Source organism: Triticum dicoccoides, chromosome 3B (assembly GCF_002162155.2).
Source record: "Triticum dicoccoides isolate Atlit2015 ecotype Zavitan chromosome 3B, WEW_v2.0, whole genome shotgun sequence".
NCBI classification, from domain to species: Eukaryota; Viridiplantae; Streptophyta; class Magnoliopsida; order Poales; family Poaceae; genus Triticum; species Triticum dicoccoides.
The window spans coordinates 739,795,438-739,816,218 of record NC_041385.1 but is presented as its reverse complement, the minus strand read 5'-3'; the positions used below and the strand labels follow the sequence as shown (position 1 = coordinate 739,816,218).

General features: G+C 46.7%; 1 protein-coding gene across 2 annotated transcripts in view; it reads right to left on the bottom strand.

Annotated features, from left to right (window-relative positions):
* LOC119278190 (MADS-box transcription factor 51-like) overlaps positions 1–7,006 on the bottom strand; it is a 22,748-nt gene extending 15,742 nt beyond the window's left edge. Inside the window, exon 1 of one of the 2 annotated variants that reach the window (XM_037559544.1) lies at positions 6,688–7,006. In XM_037559544.1, coding sequence (XP_037415441.1) covers positions 6,688–6,872 — 185 coding nt within the window. In that variant the 5' untranslated portion in view covers positions 6,873–7,006. The remainder of the gene's footprint in view (positions 1–6,687) is intronic. The other variant, XM_037559543.1, reaches the window with a different exon arrangement.
* Between the last annotated feature and the right edge of the window lie 13,775 nt (positions 7,007–20,781).

Sequence of the window (20,781 nt, the reverse complement as noted above, 5' to 3'; positions counted from 1 at the left end):
GTCTGATGGTACAAAGAGGCGAGCCATGGTGCTTCATGCCGGAGCCGTCGTGGTGTAGCGAAGGACCAGCCGCTTCAATGCAGCGGGGGCGCTACCGGCCAGTGCTGCATAGCATCGCTGGCGCCGCGGAGGAGGAGCGTCTGGCGTGATGCGTTGCAACTTTTGCTGTGCTGCATGCCGAATGAGGTGCGACGCCGTCGGGTCGCCGGAGCTGCGATGAAGTCCTTGTTGCCGGCCGCCGGTGTTGTAATGAAGCTCTCATCTCCAGCCACCGATGTTGTAATGAAGCTCTCATCTCCAGCCACCAGTGCTGCGATGGGGCCCTCATCGCCGGCCGGCCGTGCTGCGATGAAGCTCTCATCGCCGGCCACCGGTGTTGTAATGAAGCTTGCGTCGCCGGCCACTGGTGCTCCGTCGTCGCTGCGCGGTGCTGGCATGGAGCTTCGCCGAATGCCCATCAATGTTGCATTGGAGCTTTGACGTGCTGCGCGGTGCTGCCATGGAGTTCCAATGGACCTTCATCGGATGTCGTCGGTGTTGCTTTGGAGCTCTGCCGCACTTCATGTTGCGATGCAGCTGTCACCGCCGACACTCGGAGCTATGAGGCAACACTCGATGTTGTATTGGAGCGCTCGCCGCCGGCGACACTGGTGCTGCGAGATCACCGGAGCAGAGAGACACTGTATGGATTGATGGGTGTGGAGGATACAAGACAGAGAGAGAGAGACGATGGGGTTGCGTTGCTAAGGAACCGTGCACGTGCTCCAGCTGTCACAGATCGGACGGACGTGTTGACTTCCATCAAATGGTTGCCTAGGCGGTTTACAAATCCAGTCCATCATCCGACTTACGCGTAGCAGCGGCCTAAATCTATTATAGTGACTTAGTCATTTTTCCTACTAAGGCGGTCAGTTTTTCAACATAACTTAAATGTGTGTTTCCTTGGCTATTTAAATATGTAATCCAAGGCAAATAAAAGGTTGCACTGCAATCATTTGGGATTTTTAGCTGTTGGATCCCACAACTCACTGATTCTATATGCATTTTTTACTATTTATCATAGTTAAAAAAGGCGCGCCTAAGCGAGCGCTTAAGCGCGCCTAGGCTCTAGGCGTTGGCAAAACGCATTGCACATAACTACACTTAATATGTGCATAACTGTGCATAAGCATGCGCTTTGGTCAGTACAGCGCAAGGCGATGGCAAAACGCACAATTAACGCCTAGCGCTTTTTTGAACTATGCTATTTATCCCTTGTCTTCATGTGCTTGCCTTTTTACCACATACCATTCTACCATGCATTGTCGATATGTTAAGGCAACAACCCCCTGGCATGCATTCCAGTTAATCCTTGAATTGCAATTTATCCGGACTAGATTACTTCTCTAACACTTTGCTTGTGCCCTCCATTTTACTTTCTTAAGTTGCACTCTATAATTTGCAATGAAAGGGTGCTTAGTAGACGTCCCTCGCCGTTATCGTCTTGGCTCTCTTAAAATGGTGGTGCCTCGCGTCACATTATGGTGGTTGTGCCACCTTTTATGTCATCTCTTAGTGCGGCATCTCCTTGTCCATCTGCACGCCATAATCCATTTGGATCATATTGGAGTCTTGGTTTTGAGGTGATTTTGTGTTTGGGGTAGTTCGACACCAACCCTAGTGGAGTTCTAGAAGTAGTTCAACGGAAGTGCTCGCCCATATTCGATATATCCTCAATAGCTCGTCGCTCACTGATTCATGAACATTGTTTGCTTACACTTCTTTGATCTGGTTTGATTAGAAGTCAGTGTGGTGGTTAGACAATCCACATATACACTTCAACGCCCCCTTTCACGTGTGAAGCGGGAGTCAACACGTGACGTGCACACAGAAAGGGTCAGCAACAATTTTTTGATAAATTGCGAAAGCTAGTACTTGGACTTGAACTGAAGACCTTATGCTCTGATACCAACTTAAGCTTAATGCACTAGCCAACGCAACCACAAGTCTAAACTGATAGAAAGGGTTAGGCTATCCATATATACACTTCAATAGAGGCACTGACTGGTCAAGCAGTAGCTAGTTGCTTTCACCGGGGTGCTTTAGTGGATGATGAATGTTTAACCAACTCCAGATAATAGCCTAGCTTTGGTGTTAGGGCGAGCGATGATGGAATTTTAAGTTCCACGGTGAAACCTTTGGCCTTGCCTTCGTTCATTGGATGTGGCATGTCATCCCCTTCATGCATGCACTCTTTGACGCCTCTTGTAATCTGGTCTTCACAGGTTGTTTCATGTTGTTCAGTGAGGTGAATTCAAGCTAAACCCCTTGTTTTTGCGGGTTCCAACAGTGTCGACAAACATTCAAGTGACGCTATCTTTTAGAAAGCAATGTCTTGGTGGTCCAAATAATGCTACATGTATTGTTTATGGTTCCTTGTCTTGGTGGTTTGATTAATGCTACTTGTATTGTTTATAGTTAGTGATTTAGTTGAACTAAGTGGTAGGTTCCAAAAGGTCTTCATGTCATCTATGGCGGATTCCTCTGAAGTTTTATAGACAATAGGCATTGGCCATGATCTTATAACACATCAACGGTCTTTACTTGGGTTACCAGCTTCAAAGAAAAGAAAAAAAAGCCCGCACACAGGTGGATTTCTTCGATGTTATGCATGTGTGGCATATTCTACCATCTGTATGCATCTTTCGATCTTGGAGCTATAGGATGCATGTGGCACACGTTAGAACTTATTTCATTGTTAAACAACCATGCATACAACCACCTGGAACATGTAGCTACGACGTGACAAGTTCTGGAAATGTTCCAAAATGGGAGTGTTCACCCATTTCTACCTCCTGCATGGCGGCGATGATCATGCGCATTGCGTGGTTACACTTCTTTTTATCACGTTTGATTAAAAGGCAATGATCATTGCCACTAGGCTAGGCAAGCAGTAGTTGGTCACTTTGGCCACCGTTGTTTTGGCAAAACGCAACAGATCTTTGGCTAATGATCTAGCTTTGGTTGGTTGGGTTGAATGATGATCTAGCTTAATCGTTGAAGCATAGCTCTGACAAACTACAAGAATTGGACCATAGCTCTAACGGGAACCAAATCACTGAAGCATCACTTCGACGACAGGTTAATTACTAGAGCATAGCTCTGGAAAAGTGGAGACAACTTTGAAGATCCCTCAGTAGGAACTTTGCAAAGCTCATCAAGATTAGATTGCTAGATGACACAAGGCGCACTCAACCAGGTTGAAGCTCTGAACTTCTGTTGAGTTGAAAGACAAAGTCAAGACCAGCAATCGGATCCTGAAGAGCTTGGGGGCTTCTATCAACACCATGCCCCAAGGGAAAAACTACGAAGGACAAATGAGGCCCCGTAACCACGGGATGGCCCAAGCCCACTACTCAAGGTCATCTAGCTATACAGGGGCATCACCACCTTGGCGTAGAAGACTTGAAGATCTAGTTGTAAATCGACTAGTACTCTACCTTGTAAACCAACTAGGACTCTTGTAACCGTACCCCTCAACCACCTATATAAAGGGAGGTAGGGGCCTCTTGATCGGTGTGACTCAATAACCACCTTACAAGCTTCTTACACATCCAACCTCTGAGGAAAAGCTCCTATACGATCTCATGACGAACCCTTTGTGGACGCAATTCCTATTACTCATATGAGACCATATCATCAATACAGGACAAGCAGGAAGTAGGGTATTACCTCGATCCGAAGGCCCTGGGTAAATCTCCTTCTGTGTACCATCTGGATCTCTGACGCATGCGCTACCCTCAGATGGATATTGTCGAGAAAATACCATGACAATAAACATTTTCCTAAAGTGCCTTTATGCCTTTGGTGATTTTGTCTTTACTGGTCGGTTCGATAGTTTTAACAAGGCGAATTCGTCCTAAAACACTTTGATTTTGTCCTTCATTGACTAGTACTGACAATATTGGCGGACGAGTGTTGCTACCCAATCGATACCACATGTATAGTTTGATGTTGGTGATTTAGTTGGATTAAGTGAAACGTTGTCGTGGTGGCCCGGTTGATGCTACATGTATTTGTTGGTGACTTAGTTGGATTAAACATTGCCTTTGGTATTGCGACGGATTCTCATAATACCGTTTGTCGCAACTGTTTTCCCCTATGTTAGTGTTGGTTTGACATGTTTTTGCCTACTGCAGTGTCTAATTCTTTTAGAGCATATAAGCATAGAACAATCAGTTCAGTAATCGCAAACCGAGCTATCTAATTCGCAGGATTTTAAAAACGTAGGAACGATCGGCATCCCGTGTTTGTGATCCCCCGGGTAGTCCGCGTCTGGGCAACATGGGGGTAAGCTAAACGTCGTCGGCCGGGTCCCCTCTCCACCACCACCCCTCGCTACGCCACCAACAGAGGGCCAGCCAACGAAGCCGCGCCGTGCCCCGAGATGGTAGCGGTGGGCTGACTCGTCCTTGCACGTCGCGAAGCCACGCCCCCTTCCCAGACCAGATCTAGCGTTTCGCCTCCTCTAGCGGCAGCTGCATCCTCCTTTGCCAGCTCAATGCGGCAGCACAGCCTTGGCCAGCTCATCCCTCAGCCGCCTCATGTCCCTCCTCCTAACGCAACTCCTCTGCTGATGGTGGTGGAGGCGCTAGAGGCCCGCCTCCTGCCTCTCCCCCTGACGCAGCTCTCCTCTGCTGCTGGTGGTTGATGGATTTGAGGCCCTTGGGTAATGGCGACCGAACTGGCTGAGGCTCCGCCCTGCCTCGGCACTGGTCGGTCCTCGTCCCCGGTGACGTCTCCTCTGAGCTGCGGTTTCAGCTCCTGTGTGTTTGTGTGGTCACAGTGCTACTTTTGGTGGGTGGTTGAGCCTCGCGGTGGATTCTTTACCGTCGTAGTTCTGGTCCCGGCGGCCATGGACCCGCGTGCCTTTTCCAGTGTCCACGGCTTGTTGGCGTCCTCCCGGCGTCACTCCGGCCATGGTGCTTCGATTGCTGCGTCATCTCCAATCCTCAGCTCATCGGCATTTCGGCGGCTACGCCCCAACAACTTGGAGTTGCGTTCCTTTTTTGGTTCCTAGCTTGTCGGTGGTGCCAGTCACCATTCCATCCTCCGTGCCGGCCTTCTTTACCACACCTCCTTCCTGACCCCGTCCACCTCCATGTCGCGTCCATACCAATGCTCGTGTTTTTCGGTAACACCCCCGGTGCCTTCCTCATCGGCGAAAAGCGCAGTCCCACCCTCCTTTTGAGTTGGTGGTCTCGACTAGCGGATTGACCTCCTATTCTCTAGACCGCGACCTGGTGGCAATGGATTTCTTGGTCCTAGGCCAGGGCGAAAGCTCTGCTCGGCTTGCCGACGCTGGTAACTGTGGCACTTGTGGGTGTCGTTTCCCTTCCTGGAGGTGCTGCCATGCCCTTTATCCATGCCCCGGTTCGAACACCAGGGGAAACCCTTGGTCCGGTCTTCGGATCGATGGCGGCGACGTCATGACATCGCTCCCCTTCTTGAAGGTGCCATCTTGCTTGCTCGCGGCGTCCCCGGTGTTGGCTCTGGAGATGTTTGACGTCTTGCCGGTTCAGCCCGCCCCTCTAGTCCTAGGCTCGGTGGGTTCAGTTGTGTGTTTTTTCTTCTCTGTTCGGGTTGAGCACCCCTTGTCTCTCTGCTTCGGATACCAATGCCCACGCCTTCTCATGTATGCGTTCGTGCCATGTGTTGTACCTTTTTATGTACTCATTCTGTTTTCTTCTATCAATGAATGATACAAAAGCTTTGCATATTTGCCAAAATCAAAAAACGTAGGAACACAAAAAACTTATGATTCATTAAAATCATATAAAATCACGAGTAACGCTACACGTACAAAAGAGTTACAAGGTTTTACAAAGAGGGTTAATTGGCCCACCCTGTGAAAATCAGGGGGAGCAAGTTTATGATTGGTTACTAGATGAAAAGATCCTGTAAAATCCTGTAATCTTTTATACGTCTAGCATTTTTGTAAAATCACTGTGCAATATAATTTTCCTATTGGTATGCCTTTTTCAGTCACGGCAGTAGAAGCCGGACAGACGACCCAACGACCCTTCCATTGTCTACAGGACTACACACGCATCATTTCACTTGGAACTTGTAGCTACGGCATCAGTCATGCGCTGCTTTCGCCTGGATTTGGCACCATAAACACCGTCCCCTCCCCCTCCCACTCGCATCCCACTCCCACTCTCTCTCCTAATCACCTGTGCGACCGTGCGCTGGGATCAAGTACCTATGCCAAAGCCAACAGGCGCGCGCGCTCAGGTCTCCTCCTCTCTGACTCTCTCCTGTATGGCCACGCGAAGCCCCAGAAAAAAAGGCAGCTCACGCCATCCGTAGCTCCGAACCACGAATCGCCAGAACAGTACTACTACAACATAAACAAGCTCGTGCCCATGCGGGGGCGACGTTACTAGTACCAGCAGTGCACAGATACGAAGCCAAGATCCTAAACAGAGCCAGGCATGGTGGTAAGCCTCAGAGGGATTCTCTCAAGCACATGCCGTGCGCGCGCAGAGCAGAGCAGAGCAGAGCGGCCGTGCGCTACCAGTACGAGAAGCCACGGGGGGAAACGGATTCAGACGTTGGGACAGGTGATTTCGAACGCTTGCAGAGGCATAATTCGAGCGGATAAATTAAGTGCGGGGGGGCAGGCGAGCGGCCAGCGGCATGCACCTTGAGGAGGCGTACTCGTAGAGCTTGCCGGCGGGGGAGAAGACGAGCAGCGCGACCTCGGCGTCACAGAGGAGGGAGAGCTCGAAGGCCTTCTTGAAGAGCCCCGCGCGGCGCTTGGAGAAGCGCACTTGCCGGCTCGTCCGATCCTCGATCCGCCGCAGCTCAACCCGCCCGCGCCGCGCCATCCCCGCTATCCTCCTCCTGCAGCCGCAGCTCGTCTCTCTATCTCAGTCCCTCTCGTCGGTGGTGGTGGCGAAGGTAAGTAGGCAGGGAGGAAGGGGGGCGAGGTGACAGGGGAGAGGGGAGGAGAGGGACGGGGGGCGCGGGTGGTGACCATGTGGGGTCCATCATTTGACCAGTCATTGTACACCTCAGAGGTGCCGCGCCCGTGGCTCCTTATCTTGGGCTGGCAAGCACCTGCCTGCTTCCCATACATACCTAGGTCGGTTTCGCTCCACGGATTTGCTACGCGTACACAAGTGTTTTGCTATGATCCCTGAATTCAATTCTTTTTGAATCATAATCCCCGAATTCATTATTGTGTACAGTTTTGTCATCTTTGTTGTGATCCCCGAATTCATTATCTCTGTTGTGCACAATTAAAAAAATATGTTACTCTATATAATTGTTGAATAAAAACTGAAACACCGAGCACAAATACAGGTAGTCTAAAAGATCTTTTAGATCACTACTTTATTAGTGAATGTTGTGCGATGTACTCCACTACAACATTCACTATTGCGGGGAGTTTTTAAAAGCAGTTCAAAAACTTCATTAACTAGATGTGATACCCCAGGTGTTGCTGCGGGAATCAGTTGTAATATATATCAATGAGATATGGTTGTACAAAGCATGAATAATTGGATTAATAATATATGAATTAAAATGTAAAAGGAATATTCTATGTTTAGATTGTATTTAATTATTATATATTTAAAAATATTCATCAAACATATGTAGCATAATATAATGAAAACTTTATCCCACGAATGTTGTGGTGGGCCTTTGATGAGGTGGCAGTTGTGCATGTTGAGATAAATAAAATGATAGGATCAACTAACAATAGAAAAATCGTGTATGTAAAGGTGGGCCTTTGATAAGGTGGCATGTGTGCTGAGGTGACATATGTGTGTGTTCAAAAAAATAGAGGTAGTGAGAATCGGATATTCAATTCGGTGCCCAGCCTTATCTGCACCTGGTGAACGGTAAATACAAAAATTTGTATTGGAAATTTTCAAAAAATCTGAAATTTTTTTAGGTGAAAGATGTTCCAATGAGTGATGTTCGTGCAAAATTTTAGCTTGTTCGGACATCGAGGAGTTTATGGCAAAAAGATAAAATCGGTCAACACACTACGTGAACAGTAAACTTTTTTACAACCCCAAAATTAGTATTTTTTTGCTGAGAGCTGCTGAAATGCCAAAACTCCACAAAATTTGATACGGACTTCACGCACATGAGCATCTAGCATCAGAAAAAAAAACAGTTTTTTTAATTTTTTTCCATTTTAAATGAATTTACTGTTCACCTCGGGTGCAGATGCACCCGAGAGCCAAAATGGCGCATCCGGTGGGAATCAACTACTTAGATATATTAGCAAATACCTCGGGTGTTGTAGCGGGATTTCTTTACAAATACTAAGAGAATAAAATCAGAAACATTGGGTACATATGTCCTCTTTGGTAAGATGAAAATGTCCCTGACTATAAGTTGTTAGAGAAATCTAAGTGGTAAATCATGTGGCTTGTAAACTGATTTCATTGATGATTATGTGGAGAAAATGCATGATTCCTATACTGGTTGATGAAATACAACAAATTTACTCACAAGAGGTAACCAAATGCTTTTCTCCAAGGAAATATTGTAAAACAAAGTTTTATGAATAAGCAATACATATATTTGGGATTAGTGTGCTTGAGCGATGAAATTGGTGATGGGATTGTAGTGACTTGAATAGTTGGATATCGAGAATTCTTCCCAATTCAGTCTGCATGTCCACAGAAAGAAGATTAATAATAAGCCATCTCCATTCATAAGAACAAAATCATCATATTTAATCATGGTCTTTACAGTGCCAGAACGTGAGGCCATTGGAAATGATCATGCGAGCAAGAGAAGGATTGATTAACTGAGATGAAGCAGTGGGCTACGGACGGTTGATGTGATCTTTTCTTTCTAATGAACACTCGATGCAAGAAAGGAAAAAAGGGAAAAGGAAATATTGAAGAACATAACACATGAAGAAGTCCTTGCTGTAGTCTGAAGTTGAAGCGCTGAATGACCATCACTTCTTCCTTCCCAGCCGCAGAAGACCAGCTTCCAAAAAAGCTGCCATTGCCGCATAAGAAGGTCACCGCTGGAGGGAGACAAAGTTGTCACTAAATATCCCATGACCCCGTTAAATGGTCATTGCAGCAGCTAGAACGAGTGCTTCTGCGAGTAGTGGTTGTCATTCTCCACGCCATGGCTGAGGCCCTCACCGGCGCCGCCACCAGATCATTCATTTCTTTCTTTTTTTGCGAGGAAACACCAGATCATTTCTTTTGCCCAAAATGAAAGCTAGCCTCTCAAGCGGCAACGAATCTAGACAAACTATAGGAGAGGAGGAAAGACAAAGCAACACCACGGGTGATGTTGGCCAACGGTCGTGTTGGAGTCGGAGACCTGTCGAAGACAAGGGATTAACAATCATGCCAGAGGAGCTCACCGACAAGTCTACTATCGCCACTAGGGAACGGAGTCTAATCTAGAGAAACAGGAAACTGCCTTTGGTGACCGAGTTCACTGTAGGCCTTCAGATTCAAAATTCAAATATCATTGAAATTCATATTTTTACATTTCAAATTTTTTTGAAAAAAACACAGATATACATGAAGACATAACACACATGTGTGTAAATTTTCAGGACAAAATACATTGAAATGAGGACTGTGCAAAAAAGACAAATCTGGGGCTATTTAACACATGATACTATTCATTCTATGATACTATTCATTCTCTCATGCCATGAATTTGTCTTTTTTGCACAGGTTGCATTTCAACGTATTTCATCATGAAATTTTACACACATGTGGGTAACATCCTTACATACACGCATATTTTTTCAGAATTTTTTGAAACATAAAAGTTTGAATCTGAATTCTTCAAAAATATAGGCCTCCATCAAGCTCGGCCTCCAAAACGCCATGCCCTCTCGTAACTACAAAGTCACAACAAATTCGGAGTCCCCACCCCCTCCTGCCGTCAGCGCGGCATACATGACCCAGGGGGGGGGGGTGTTACTCGTCGCTGTTGGGATAATTATGCATCTATGAGATGCCATTAGCAGAATCGAATTGCATCTAGATCACCTCACAACATGAACAAAGAAGGGTTTAGGGTTTCTTTACATGTCACAGGAGTGGGCATGGTCGCCTGCTCGGTGCAGGCGTGATGCAGGGGTGATGTAGTCGAAGCAGAGGTTCTCCTCAACGTCCTGATTCCTTCAAGATGCCACCGGGACTGGCCGGGGACGGCAACGGCGGCTGGCTTAGGTCTTCCCGTCGCTGCAGCGCTCCCCCTGATCGGATGGGGTGAGAATATCGGGAGGAGAGTAAACCTTACGTGAATTGTGACCGCGCAGGTAGCCAGCTCTCTCCCGTATCCTTTTAATATGGCGCTGGCGACAGGGGACCCAAAACCTGAGTTGGTTTTTGGGCGCCCCCGATCAGGGCGCGTTAGTTCTGACCGAGGCTCACGTACGTTGGTACGTGGACCCCTTCACTTATCGTTATCCCTTCATTTTTTTCTGTTAGACTAATAGATCTAATCTAGATCTAATCTGGCATGTTTAAGCCGTCAGATCAAAACCAACATTCTCCCCCTTGATCGTTAGGCTTAACTTCATTCACCCATTCTACATAGAAATGATGTACCAAAGTGAGGTGTTACAACAGCTCGAAACGCCATGGAACCTCAACACTTATAGCACACCCGCCTATTTCGAAATGGAAAACATTTTGCTAATTAGGGAGTCGTTTATTTTAATGGTCCTCTTATTCCAGAATCATAAGGCTTCCAGTAGTTCCATGCCGGCAACATGCTCACAAAAAATACTGGGTGGTAAGACTTTTGTTAGCGGATCCGCAAGCATATGCTTCGTTCTTATATGTTTAACATCAATTGTTTGATCCTGGATTCTATTTTTCACAACATGATACTTTATGTCAATGTGTTTGGCAGCACCACTTAACCTGTTGTTACTTGTATAGAAAACTGTGGTTCATTATCACAGTACAATAAATTTGGTTTAGATATGCTGTCAACCACTTTAAGTCTGGAATAAAATTCTTTAGCCATACTGTCTGCCCGGTGGCCTCATAACATGCTACAAATTCTGCTTGCATCGTAGATCCAGCAGTTAATGTTTGTTTGGAGCTTTTCCATGATATAGCTCCTCCCGCGAATGTGAATACATAACCTGACGTGGTTCTCTTACTATCCACACACCCGGCAAAATCAGAGTCTGAATAACCAACAATTTCTAGGTTATCATTTCTTTTATATGTAAGCATGAAATCCTTAGTTCGTTCCATATAACGCAAGACTTTATTTGCGTCCTTCCAGTGGTCCGGTCCTGGATTTGATTGGTATCTGCCAAGAATCTCGGTTCCAAAACATAAATCTGGGCGTGTACACACTTGAGCATACATGATGCTTCCGACATCTGAAGCATAAGGAACAGACTTCATCTGATCAGTTTCATATTGGTTCTTTGGACATTGAAATGTCCCAAACTTATCGCCCTTAACTATAGGAGCAGGTGAGGGTGAGCACTTATACATATTGAATTTTTTCAGTACTCTCTCAAAGTATGCCTTTTGAGATAGTCCTAACGTTCCTCTGGACCTATCTCGGTGAATCTCGATGCCGAGGACATACGAGGCTTCACCAAGATCTTTCATATCAAAACTGGATGACAGAAAATTCTTGGTCTCATGCAGCGTATCCTTATCTCTACATGCCAACAATATGTCATCAACGTATAGGACTAAAAATGTGAACCTACTGCCTTTAAACTTAATGTATATGCAATTGTCCACAACATTTTCGGTGAAACCAAAAGTTTTGATAATTTTATCAAACTCGAGGTACCATTCTCTTGAAGCTTGCTTCAAGCCATAAATTGATTTCTTTAGACGACATGCTAAATGGTCCTTCACTTCCACAACAAAGCCTTCTGGCTGAGCCATGTAAACGTTTTCTTTTAAGTCACCATTCAGAAATGCCGTTTTAACATCCATTTGGTGTAGTTCTAGGTCGTAATGAGCTACTAATGCCATTATGATTCTAAAAGAATCCTTGGTTGACACGGGAGAGAAGGTTTGCTTATAATCAATGCCTTCTCTCTGTGTATACCCTTTTGCCACTAGCCTTGCCTTGAACCGTTCGACATTCCCTTTGGAATCATACTTGGTTTTGTAGACCCACTTGCAGCCTACTTTCTTAGCTCCATCGGGAACTTCTACTAAGTGCCAAACATCGTTTGAGCCCATAGACTTCAACTCGTCTTCCATGGCAACCAACCACTTGGACGAATTTTCGCTTTTAATGGCTTCCTTATAAGAGGTTGGACCCTCCACCTTTCCCAGATCATTCATACCCTCAATCATGTATGTGATATAATCATCTGATATGGCTTTCTTTCTCTCACGACATGGCCTGCCCATAGGAGGAGGTGGTGGAGGAGCATTATTGTTCTGAGGGTCATCTTCATTACCCGACTGGTGATCCTCTTCACCTTCTGGATTTACATTAGTTTCAGGATCACCATCAGCCTCAGGACCTGAAGTGCTAGATTGGGGATTAGCATGAGACGTCACCATAGTTTGTAGTGGCAAAACAATCTCTTGGATAGTCGGGGATGGAACACACACCCGTTTCTCCTCAAGATTGATCTCGCTTATTTCGGTGGCTTCGTTATCCTCAAAAAATGTTGCTTGTCGAGTCTCCACGTACTTGGTGGTGTGACCTGGGCAATAGAAACGATATCCCTTTCCCCTATGAGGGTATCCAATGAAGAAACAACTAACTGTCTTTGGATATAATTTCTTAAGTTATGGATTGAAAATTCTAGCCTCAGCGGGATAGCCCCATACACGTAAGTAATTCAAGCTCGGTTTCTTTCCCGTCCACATCTCGTAAGGTGTGTTCGGTGCTGCTTTAGTAGGAGCGAGATTTAGCACATGTGCGGCCGTCTTTAATGCCTCCATCCATAGGCTGACTGGTAAACTTGCATGACTGAGCATGCTTCGCACCATGTCCATAAGTGTGCGGTTTCGGCGTTAAGCTACGCCATTTTGTTGAGGTTCACCAGGCATTGAATACTGGGCAACAATTCCATTCTTAGAGAGAAACTTTAGCAAAAGGTCCTGGAATTTGCCCATAAGGAGCATGCCTACCATAATACTCTCCCCCACGATCTGGTCGTACAACTTTTATTTTAGTGTTTAGTTGGTTCTCAACTTCGGCTTTGAACACTTTGAATTTGTCCAAAGCTTCTGATCGATCACGTATAGGATAAATATATCCGTATCGAGAAACGTCGTCTCTGAAAGTAATGAACGAATCAAAACCATCCATAGACTTAACATTAAGGGGTCCACATATGTCAGTGTGTTTGAGTTTAAGGACGCCCGTGGCTCTTACCGCTCCTTTCTTAATCTTTTTGCGTATTTACCTTTTATACAGTCAATGCATTTGTCTGCATCAGAGAATTCTAATGGAAGGAGTATGTCATTTTTAATAAGTCTTTCAATTCTCCCCCTCGAAATGTGCCCTAAACGACAGTGCCATAATTTTGAAGAGCTACTCGTACCCTTCCATTTCTTCTCAATATTACATACATCACTCACATGCAGGATAGAATCATTCAATGATAACATATGTAATTGGACTCGTCTGACGCCGAGGCCTACGTTCTTATTACAATAATTCAAAACAAATTGTTTGTTCCCAAACTTGCTCTCAAACATGTTATCATCTAGGCAAGAGACAGAAATCAAATTCCTACTTAAGGTAGGGACATAAAGAACAATATTTAAATGAAGATGGAAGGCAGTGTGGAGTTCTAAGGTGATTGACCCTATGGCTTCAACATCAACTTCGACTCCGTTTGCCACCTTAAGTCTTCTTGCCCCCTTTGCCATGGTTTGGATTATATTTGAGTCCTGCATAGAATTAGCAACATGAGAAGTTGCACCTGAATCAATCCAACAAGAGGTAGTTGAGTAATCAACAAATAACATTTCATCAATGAAAGTAATTTCATCAGTACCTTTCTTCATCAACCATTTGAGGAATTCTGGACAGTCTTTCTGATAATGACCCTCATTCTTGCAGAAGTTGCACTTGTTTTCTTTAGGCTTATCGTCCACCTTCTCCTTTCCTTTATATGAGTTTGATGAATTTTTCTTAAAGAACTTCTTTTGTGGCTGTTGCTTAGAAGAGCTTGCTCCATCGTGTTTTCTCTTGGAGGAGCCAACCAAAAAGGCTTGGTCCTTTCCTTCCCTCTTAGTCCTCTCTTCTTCCTCGACAATTCTTGGAGATATCTCCGCCATCGTCCATTTCTCTTTAAGAGAGTTATAGTTAATCTTAAATTGATCAAACTCTTCAGGGAGGGAGTCCATGATCATGAGGACGAGGAGATTGTCATTGAGCTCACATTGTAATGCCTTCAATTTGTTACAAGCATTCACCATCTTTAAAATGTGAGCCCTGACATCACCATCATTATTATACTTCCCAAGGAGCTTGTGAAAAAGTTCTTGCGCATAAACCTTGTCGGAGCCTTTGAATTGCTCCTCCAGGGCTGCCATGAATTCCTTAGGAGTATCTTTCTTGGGTAGTGCCCCAATTACGTCAGGTGATATGGATGATCTCATCATAAGCATAGCAATGTGCTTTGACTTTTCCCATATTTCCATCTTGAAATAATAAGTTTTCTTTAGTTCAGCATACCCCGTGACACCAGCAATGGGAGCCACGGGTTTATCCTCCCGTAAAGCATAATCAAACTGATGGATGACTAGGCATAATTCCATCGAGTTCTTCCAACGAGGGAAGTTACTACCTGTCAACGGTTCGACAGTAAATGCATCGGAAGTTGTAATGGACATGAAAGAGTTTATGAGTAATTGACATGAATATGAAATTTTATGTTGGCAAAATAAAATAGACATGCCATGTAATTAATTTCAACTCCATGTCAAAACACCGTTGGGCAGAAAAAACATGGAATTAAAATATCATAAGTGATGACTCATAATAATAAAACAACGTTGGTCCGAATTAAAATCTGAGTCATTTCATTCTCAGTTTAGAAATCAACATAAGAAAAAAATATCATTATTTTTGATGTCTAAAAAAATCATCATGCAAACACATAATAAATCCTAAAAAAAATATCTCGTTGGTTCAATTTTGCCCAGAATAATAATGTGTTCACTATATTTTTAGGCATTTACTATTTTAAATAGTGCAAAACATAAAAGATATTAACTTACAGTGCACTGGAAAACACAGAAAAACGCGACCGTGATTTTGGCCCAAAATCCCCACGGCTACACGAAGAAGAGCCCAGGCCGGCAGCAAAAACACGTAAAAAAATCACTGAACCGTCACAACCTGGGTCGCAGCCCACAGTCGCAATTGGCCCATTAGCGCCCGCCGGCCCAGCAGGGAGCCGCGCGATGCTCTCAGTCGTCGGATCGAGCCGACGGCTCGGATCGCCCCGCAATTGAGCAAAACCAGCGGCCGGGTCAAACCCTATCCATTTCTTCCCCTCCTCCCGGATTCTTACTCACTGGCAGAGCAACGTTGTTCGACGACGGCCCGAAGCGCGCCGGCCATGGCGGCGCACCGGCTACGCTCGCCGGAGGAGCATGCAGCAGGATGAATCTCGTGCGCTCCCCTGTCGAACGTTGCCCCGATGTCCGTGCACATGGCGCATCAAGGAGGCAGGAGGGGCGCCGGCTACCGCGGCATGAGGAGCGACGACGACTTGGTCGGCGTCGGCCAAGACAAGGGCACATCCATTAGAGCGGAAGCGGCGGCGGCTCAACTGCGTTCCGCGCGTTGTCCCGAGGACGGCGGCGTCGCGACATCTTCGCCCTCGCGCAACGATGGGCGCTGCGCGGGCCCCAAAGGGAAGAGGCGAGAACGCGGCACATTAGGTGAGGATTCTCCTCATTTCTTCTCCAATTCGTGTTCATCAGTGCTTAATTTGTGAAAAAGCAGGCCTAATTGAAGAATTAGGGTTCTACTGAAATTGGGGATTTTTTTCTAGGGTTCTTCAACATGGGGGGTTGGTACTGTTGATGTACTATGTACCCCTCTGCGTTCTAATTTGATGAAGCCTACGGAACATGATTTAAACATGATCAATTTTAATCAACTTAACATGAAGGTGATCATTAGATCTTAACTTAGATTAATTAAAATTGATGAACATAGGTGGTAGTACTGATCCGTAGCAAATTAGAATTAAAACATGATTAACAGTGGGCAATTGACATCAACATCAAAACAGTAGCAATCAAACTTGATCTACTTAGGGCCTAAACTTGAGATTGATTTACTGATCATGATATAGGCATCTAAAAGCAATCAAAATTGGATACCATTGTTGGGATAATTATGCATTTATGAGATGCGATTAGCAGAATCGAATTGCATCTAGATCACCCCACAACATGAACAAAGAAGGGTTTAGGGTTTCTTTACATGTCACGGAGTGGACATGATCGCCTGCTCGGTGCAGGCATGATGCAGGGGTGATGTAGTCGAAGCAGAGGTTCTCCTCGACGTCCTGATTCCTTCAGGACGCCACCGGGACTGGCCGGGGACGGCGGCGGCGGCTGGCTTAGGTCTTCCCGTCGCTGCAACGCTCCCCCTGATCGGATGGGGTGAGAATATCGGGAGGAGAGTAAACCTTACGTGAATTGTGATCGTGCAGGTGGCCAGCTCTCTCCCGTATCCTTTTAATATGGCGCTGGCGACAGGGGACCCAAAACCTGAGTTAGTTTTTGGGCGCCCCCGATCAGGACGCGTTAGTTTTGATCGAGGCTCACGTACGTTGGTACGTGGACCCCTTCACTTATCGTTATCCCTTCATTTTTTCCTGTTAGACTAATATATCTAATCTGGCCTGTTTAAGCCGTCAGATCAAAACCAACCAACAGTGGCCTCCCGGCGACGAGCAGGAGCGTCAATATTTGAACAAAATTTTCATATAATTTATCGTGGTGCCAATGCACGATTTGTAAGAAGAACACGTGCATGTTCCTTCGATATCTTAATGTGCAACCTTTTTCTGCGTATAGACTCTGTGTGCACCTAATAAAACCCCTAAGACGATCGAAACAGACTGGTCGAAAGACAAAGTACCTCCCGGGTGGGGACAGAGACAAGTGAAACTAGTAAATTTCCAGATTGGGAATGCGGTGGTGGCCGCTGAGATGGACCACGGTGGTGCCACGCGGGCCCCCGCTGTTCGACCGCGGCGGGGGACGCAGCAGCTTGCGTGGACGAGGGGCACCGGGCCGGCAAAATATCTTGGGCATCCGAAAGTGGTAAAGAAATTGTGAGGATGAGAATGCCCAAAGGGTAAGGATGGATTGGGACCGTTGCACCTATCTGATCGGCCCAGCTGCCAGGAATCGATGTTACTGGAGATGGCGCAGAGGGAGCAAGATGCTGTACTGTTCAGGCGGCTGTACAAGAAAATATCATCGACGCCGACCGTATTTTCAGCCACGTTGTATTATTGTATTTGGAATGCATATGGGGGCTTGTCGTACGTGCATGCTGTCATTTTATGCAACTGTATATGACACGTATGTAAGTGATGGTAAAAAAAGGCCTAGAATAGTCTGCACTAGAGATAACTCTCGGGAATCAGCTACGCGGTGGGAAAAAAATTCATACGACATATAAATACATGTATTTGTGCCAAAGATCCATTGAGCAATTTGGATAGTTCTGTTAGGACATCTCCAATGCTGACCGCAAAGCCGACATTGTATCCGTCCGCGGATCGGTGGAAAGTGGACAATAAAGCGTGAGCAAGTTATGCAACACTTAATCACAAAAAATCCTCATTTAACTGGTCGGAAGGAGAGAGCGAAGAGAGGAGGACTAGTATGTGGTTGCTTTTGATGGATTTGTGTCTGTGGTGCGCAGTTGGGAGCCGAAAGAGGAGAGCAAGAAAAAAGAGAAGGACACATGGTTACATTCTGTTGGTCAATTGGGTATCCCCATAGCTCCCAACTTGCTTTCGATTTGCAGAAAATGAACGTTTGAACCGACCTACAGACCGATAAAAGTCCCACAAATGTTGACAACAATGGTCTGGACGCAAAAATCTGAATATGTACCGGAGCTTTGAGATGCTTTTTTAAGATGCCCTTACGTAGCACCGTTCGCCTGTTGTTTTTTCTTAGTGAAATATTCTTCGGCCATGTAGGAAAGTTGTATTTTTTTCTTCTAAAAAGTCTTAAGGGCATCTCCAAGGAAGACCCGTCTTGGATGACCCGTAAAGCTCTCGTATATGTCTGATCGGACACATTTGTTTACTCTCTCGTAGAAAAACGACTTTACGTGAGCCCTATTAGTCCCAGTTTGATAAAGGCCCAGTACTAATGTGACCATTAGTCCCGGTTCCAATGGCTAGGGGGCGGGCATCATTAGTCCCGATTCGTGGCGTGCCTCTAGTCCCGGTTCGTGGCACAAACCAGAACTAGGGGGGTGGTTGTCGGTGTCAAAACCGGCGGATCTCGGGTAGGGGGTCTCGAACTGTGCGTCTAAGGCTAATGGTAACAGGAGGCTGGGGACACGATGTTTACCCAGGTTCGGGCGCTCTCGATGGAGGTAATACCCTACTTCCTGCTTGATTGATCTTGATGATATGAGTATTACAAGAGTTGATCTACCACGAGATCAGAGAGGCTAAACCCTAGAAGCTAGCCTGTGGTATGATTGTTGTTATGTCCTACGGACTAAACCCTCCGATTTATATAGACACCGGAGGGGGCTAGGGTTACACAGAGTCGATTTACAGAGAAGGAGATCTACATCCGAATCGCCAAGCTTGCCTTCCACGCCAAGGAGAGTCCCATCCGGACACGGGACGAAGTCTTCAATCTTGTATCTTCATAGTCCAACAGTCCGGCCAAAGCATATAGTCCCGCTGTCCGGATACCCCCTTATCCAGGACTCCCTCAGTAGCCCCTGAACCAGGCTTCAATGATGATGAGTTCGGCTCATAGATTGTCTTTGGTATTGCGAGGCGGGTTCCATCTCCGAATACTCCAAGATAAATTCCGAACACAAGGGACGTGTCCGGCTCTTCACATACCACCGTAGAGAGAACAATAATCCACAAACTACTCTGCTGACAGTCCTTCATAACGTAATAGCACGCTGCGGCCCGGTAATTATTCGAACCGTTTTTCACATCCAGCTCCCGCACACATCCCGAGGCGGTTTCCTTGGCACGTCTTGTCAAAGCAGAGATCGTGTCCCCTTATCGCGGGATCTTCATCAATACGGGTATGGGTAACCCAACCAGCGCCATCAATCGAGGCGCTTGGAAAATAAGAGATTTCGAGAGGCAAGTGGGGAGGCGCACATTCTACATCGCCTTTATAAAGGGACAAAGATCTCCCGTTTTCACCCACGCCTTCTTCCTCCTTTGCTCATCCGTTCTCGCACCCTCGAGCTCTAGCGCCCAAGTTCTCACCTTCTCCGTGGGACCGCAGCATGTCCATAGCGGGAGGCAAGTGGATGGCCTCCTCTGTCACAGAGGAGGACATTACCAAGCTTCGGGAGGCCGGATACCTGGCCGAAAGCATCACGCACAGGCTTCCGGCAGAGGGACAGATTACCCCCACCCAAAGTCTCGGGAGAGAGTAGTATTTCTCCCTCATTTCGTCCGCGGACTAGGATTTCCACTCCACCCATTTGTCTGCGGGATCATGTACTACTACGGGCTAGATTTTCACGATCTAGCCCCGAATTTCATCCTCAACATCTCGGCGTTCATCGCCGTGTGCGAGGCCTTCCTCCGCATCAAGCCTCACTTCGGCCTGTGGCTGAAAAATCTTCTGCGTGAAGCCGAAGATCGTGAGCGGCCAACAGGCGGATTGCGGAGGTGCCATGGTGGGCAAGATGCCCAACGTCACATGGCTTGACGGCTCCTTCGTGGAGACCATAAAAGGGTGGCAATCAGGGTGGTTCTACATCACTGAGCCGCGTGATGCCAACTGGGTGGCAGCCCCCAAATTCAGATCCGGAATCCCCATGCGGCTCACTTCTTGGGAGAAGAAGGGCCTGGCCTAGGGCGAACCCACGGAGCTGACCGGACTCGAGACCTGCATCAGAAGTATGAGGGACAAGAAGATCAAGCTCGTCAATGTGGTCCAAGTCATGCTCATTCGCCGGATTCTCCCGTGTCAGAGACGGGCATTTGATATGTGGGAGTTCGACCCGGCCGAACACCAGATGCTGCTAGAGCTCTTTGACACAACGCACAAAGAAATTTGTAAGGTGTTGTTCAAGACCGGCGAAGTTCCTCCTCCCCTTTACGAGGACCGCGGGCTTAGCACAAAGCGCCTTGCCAGTCCGGTAAGTCCTCCGACTATTACAAGATGTTCCCTTCTTAGTACATTCGGGGGAGGATTTTTAAGTCACCATGCTGACCAAACAGGATTGGGTGGAGATGGTGGAGCGGATCGACTGTCCGGCTCCATTGCCTGAGGACCCAGTAGACGCACTCCTAGCGGAGATGCTGGTTCCAGTGCCTTACAAGGTGCCGGAGAAAAAGGCCAAAAAGAAGGCCGCGGGGACCCGGAAGGATCTCCGGCGCGAGGCCGCACCAGATGCCTGCCAGAAGATGACGAGGCGCATTCCTCCCATGAAGGGGAGGAGAGAAAGAGGAAGGCTGCCTCAACTAAGGGGGCCGAAGGGTCCAAGAAGGCGGCCGCTGGGACCAGAAAAGGTCTCCGGTGCAAGGCCGTGATAGAATCGTCATCCGAAGATGACAAGGAAGATCCCCCC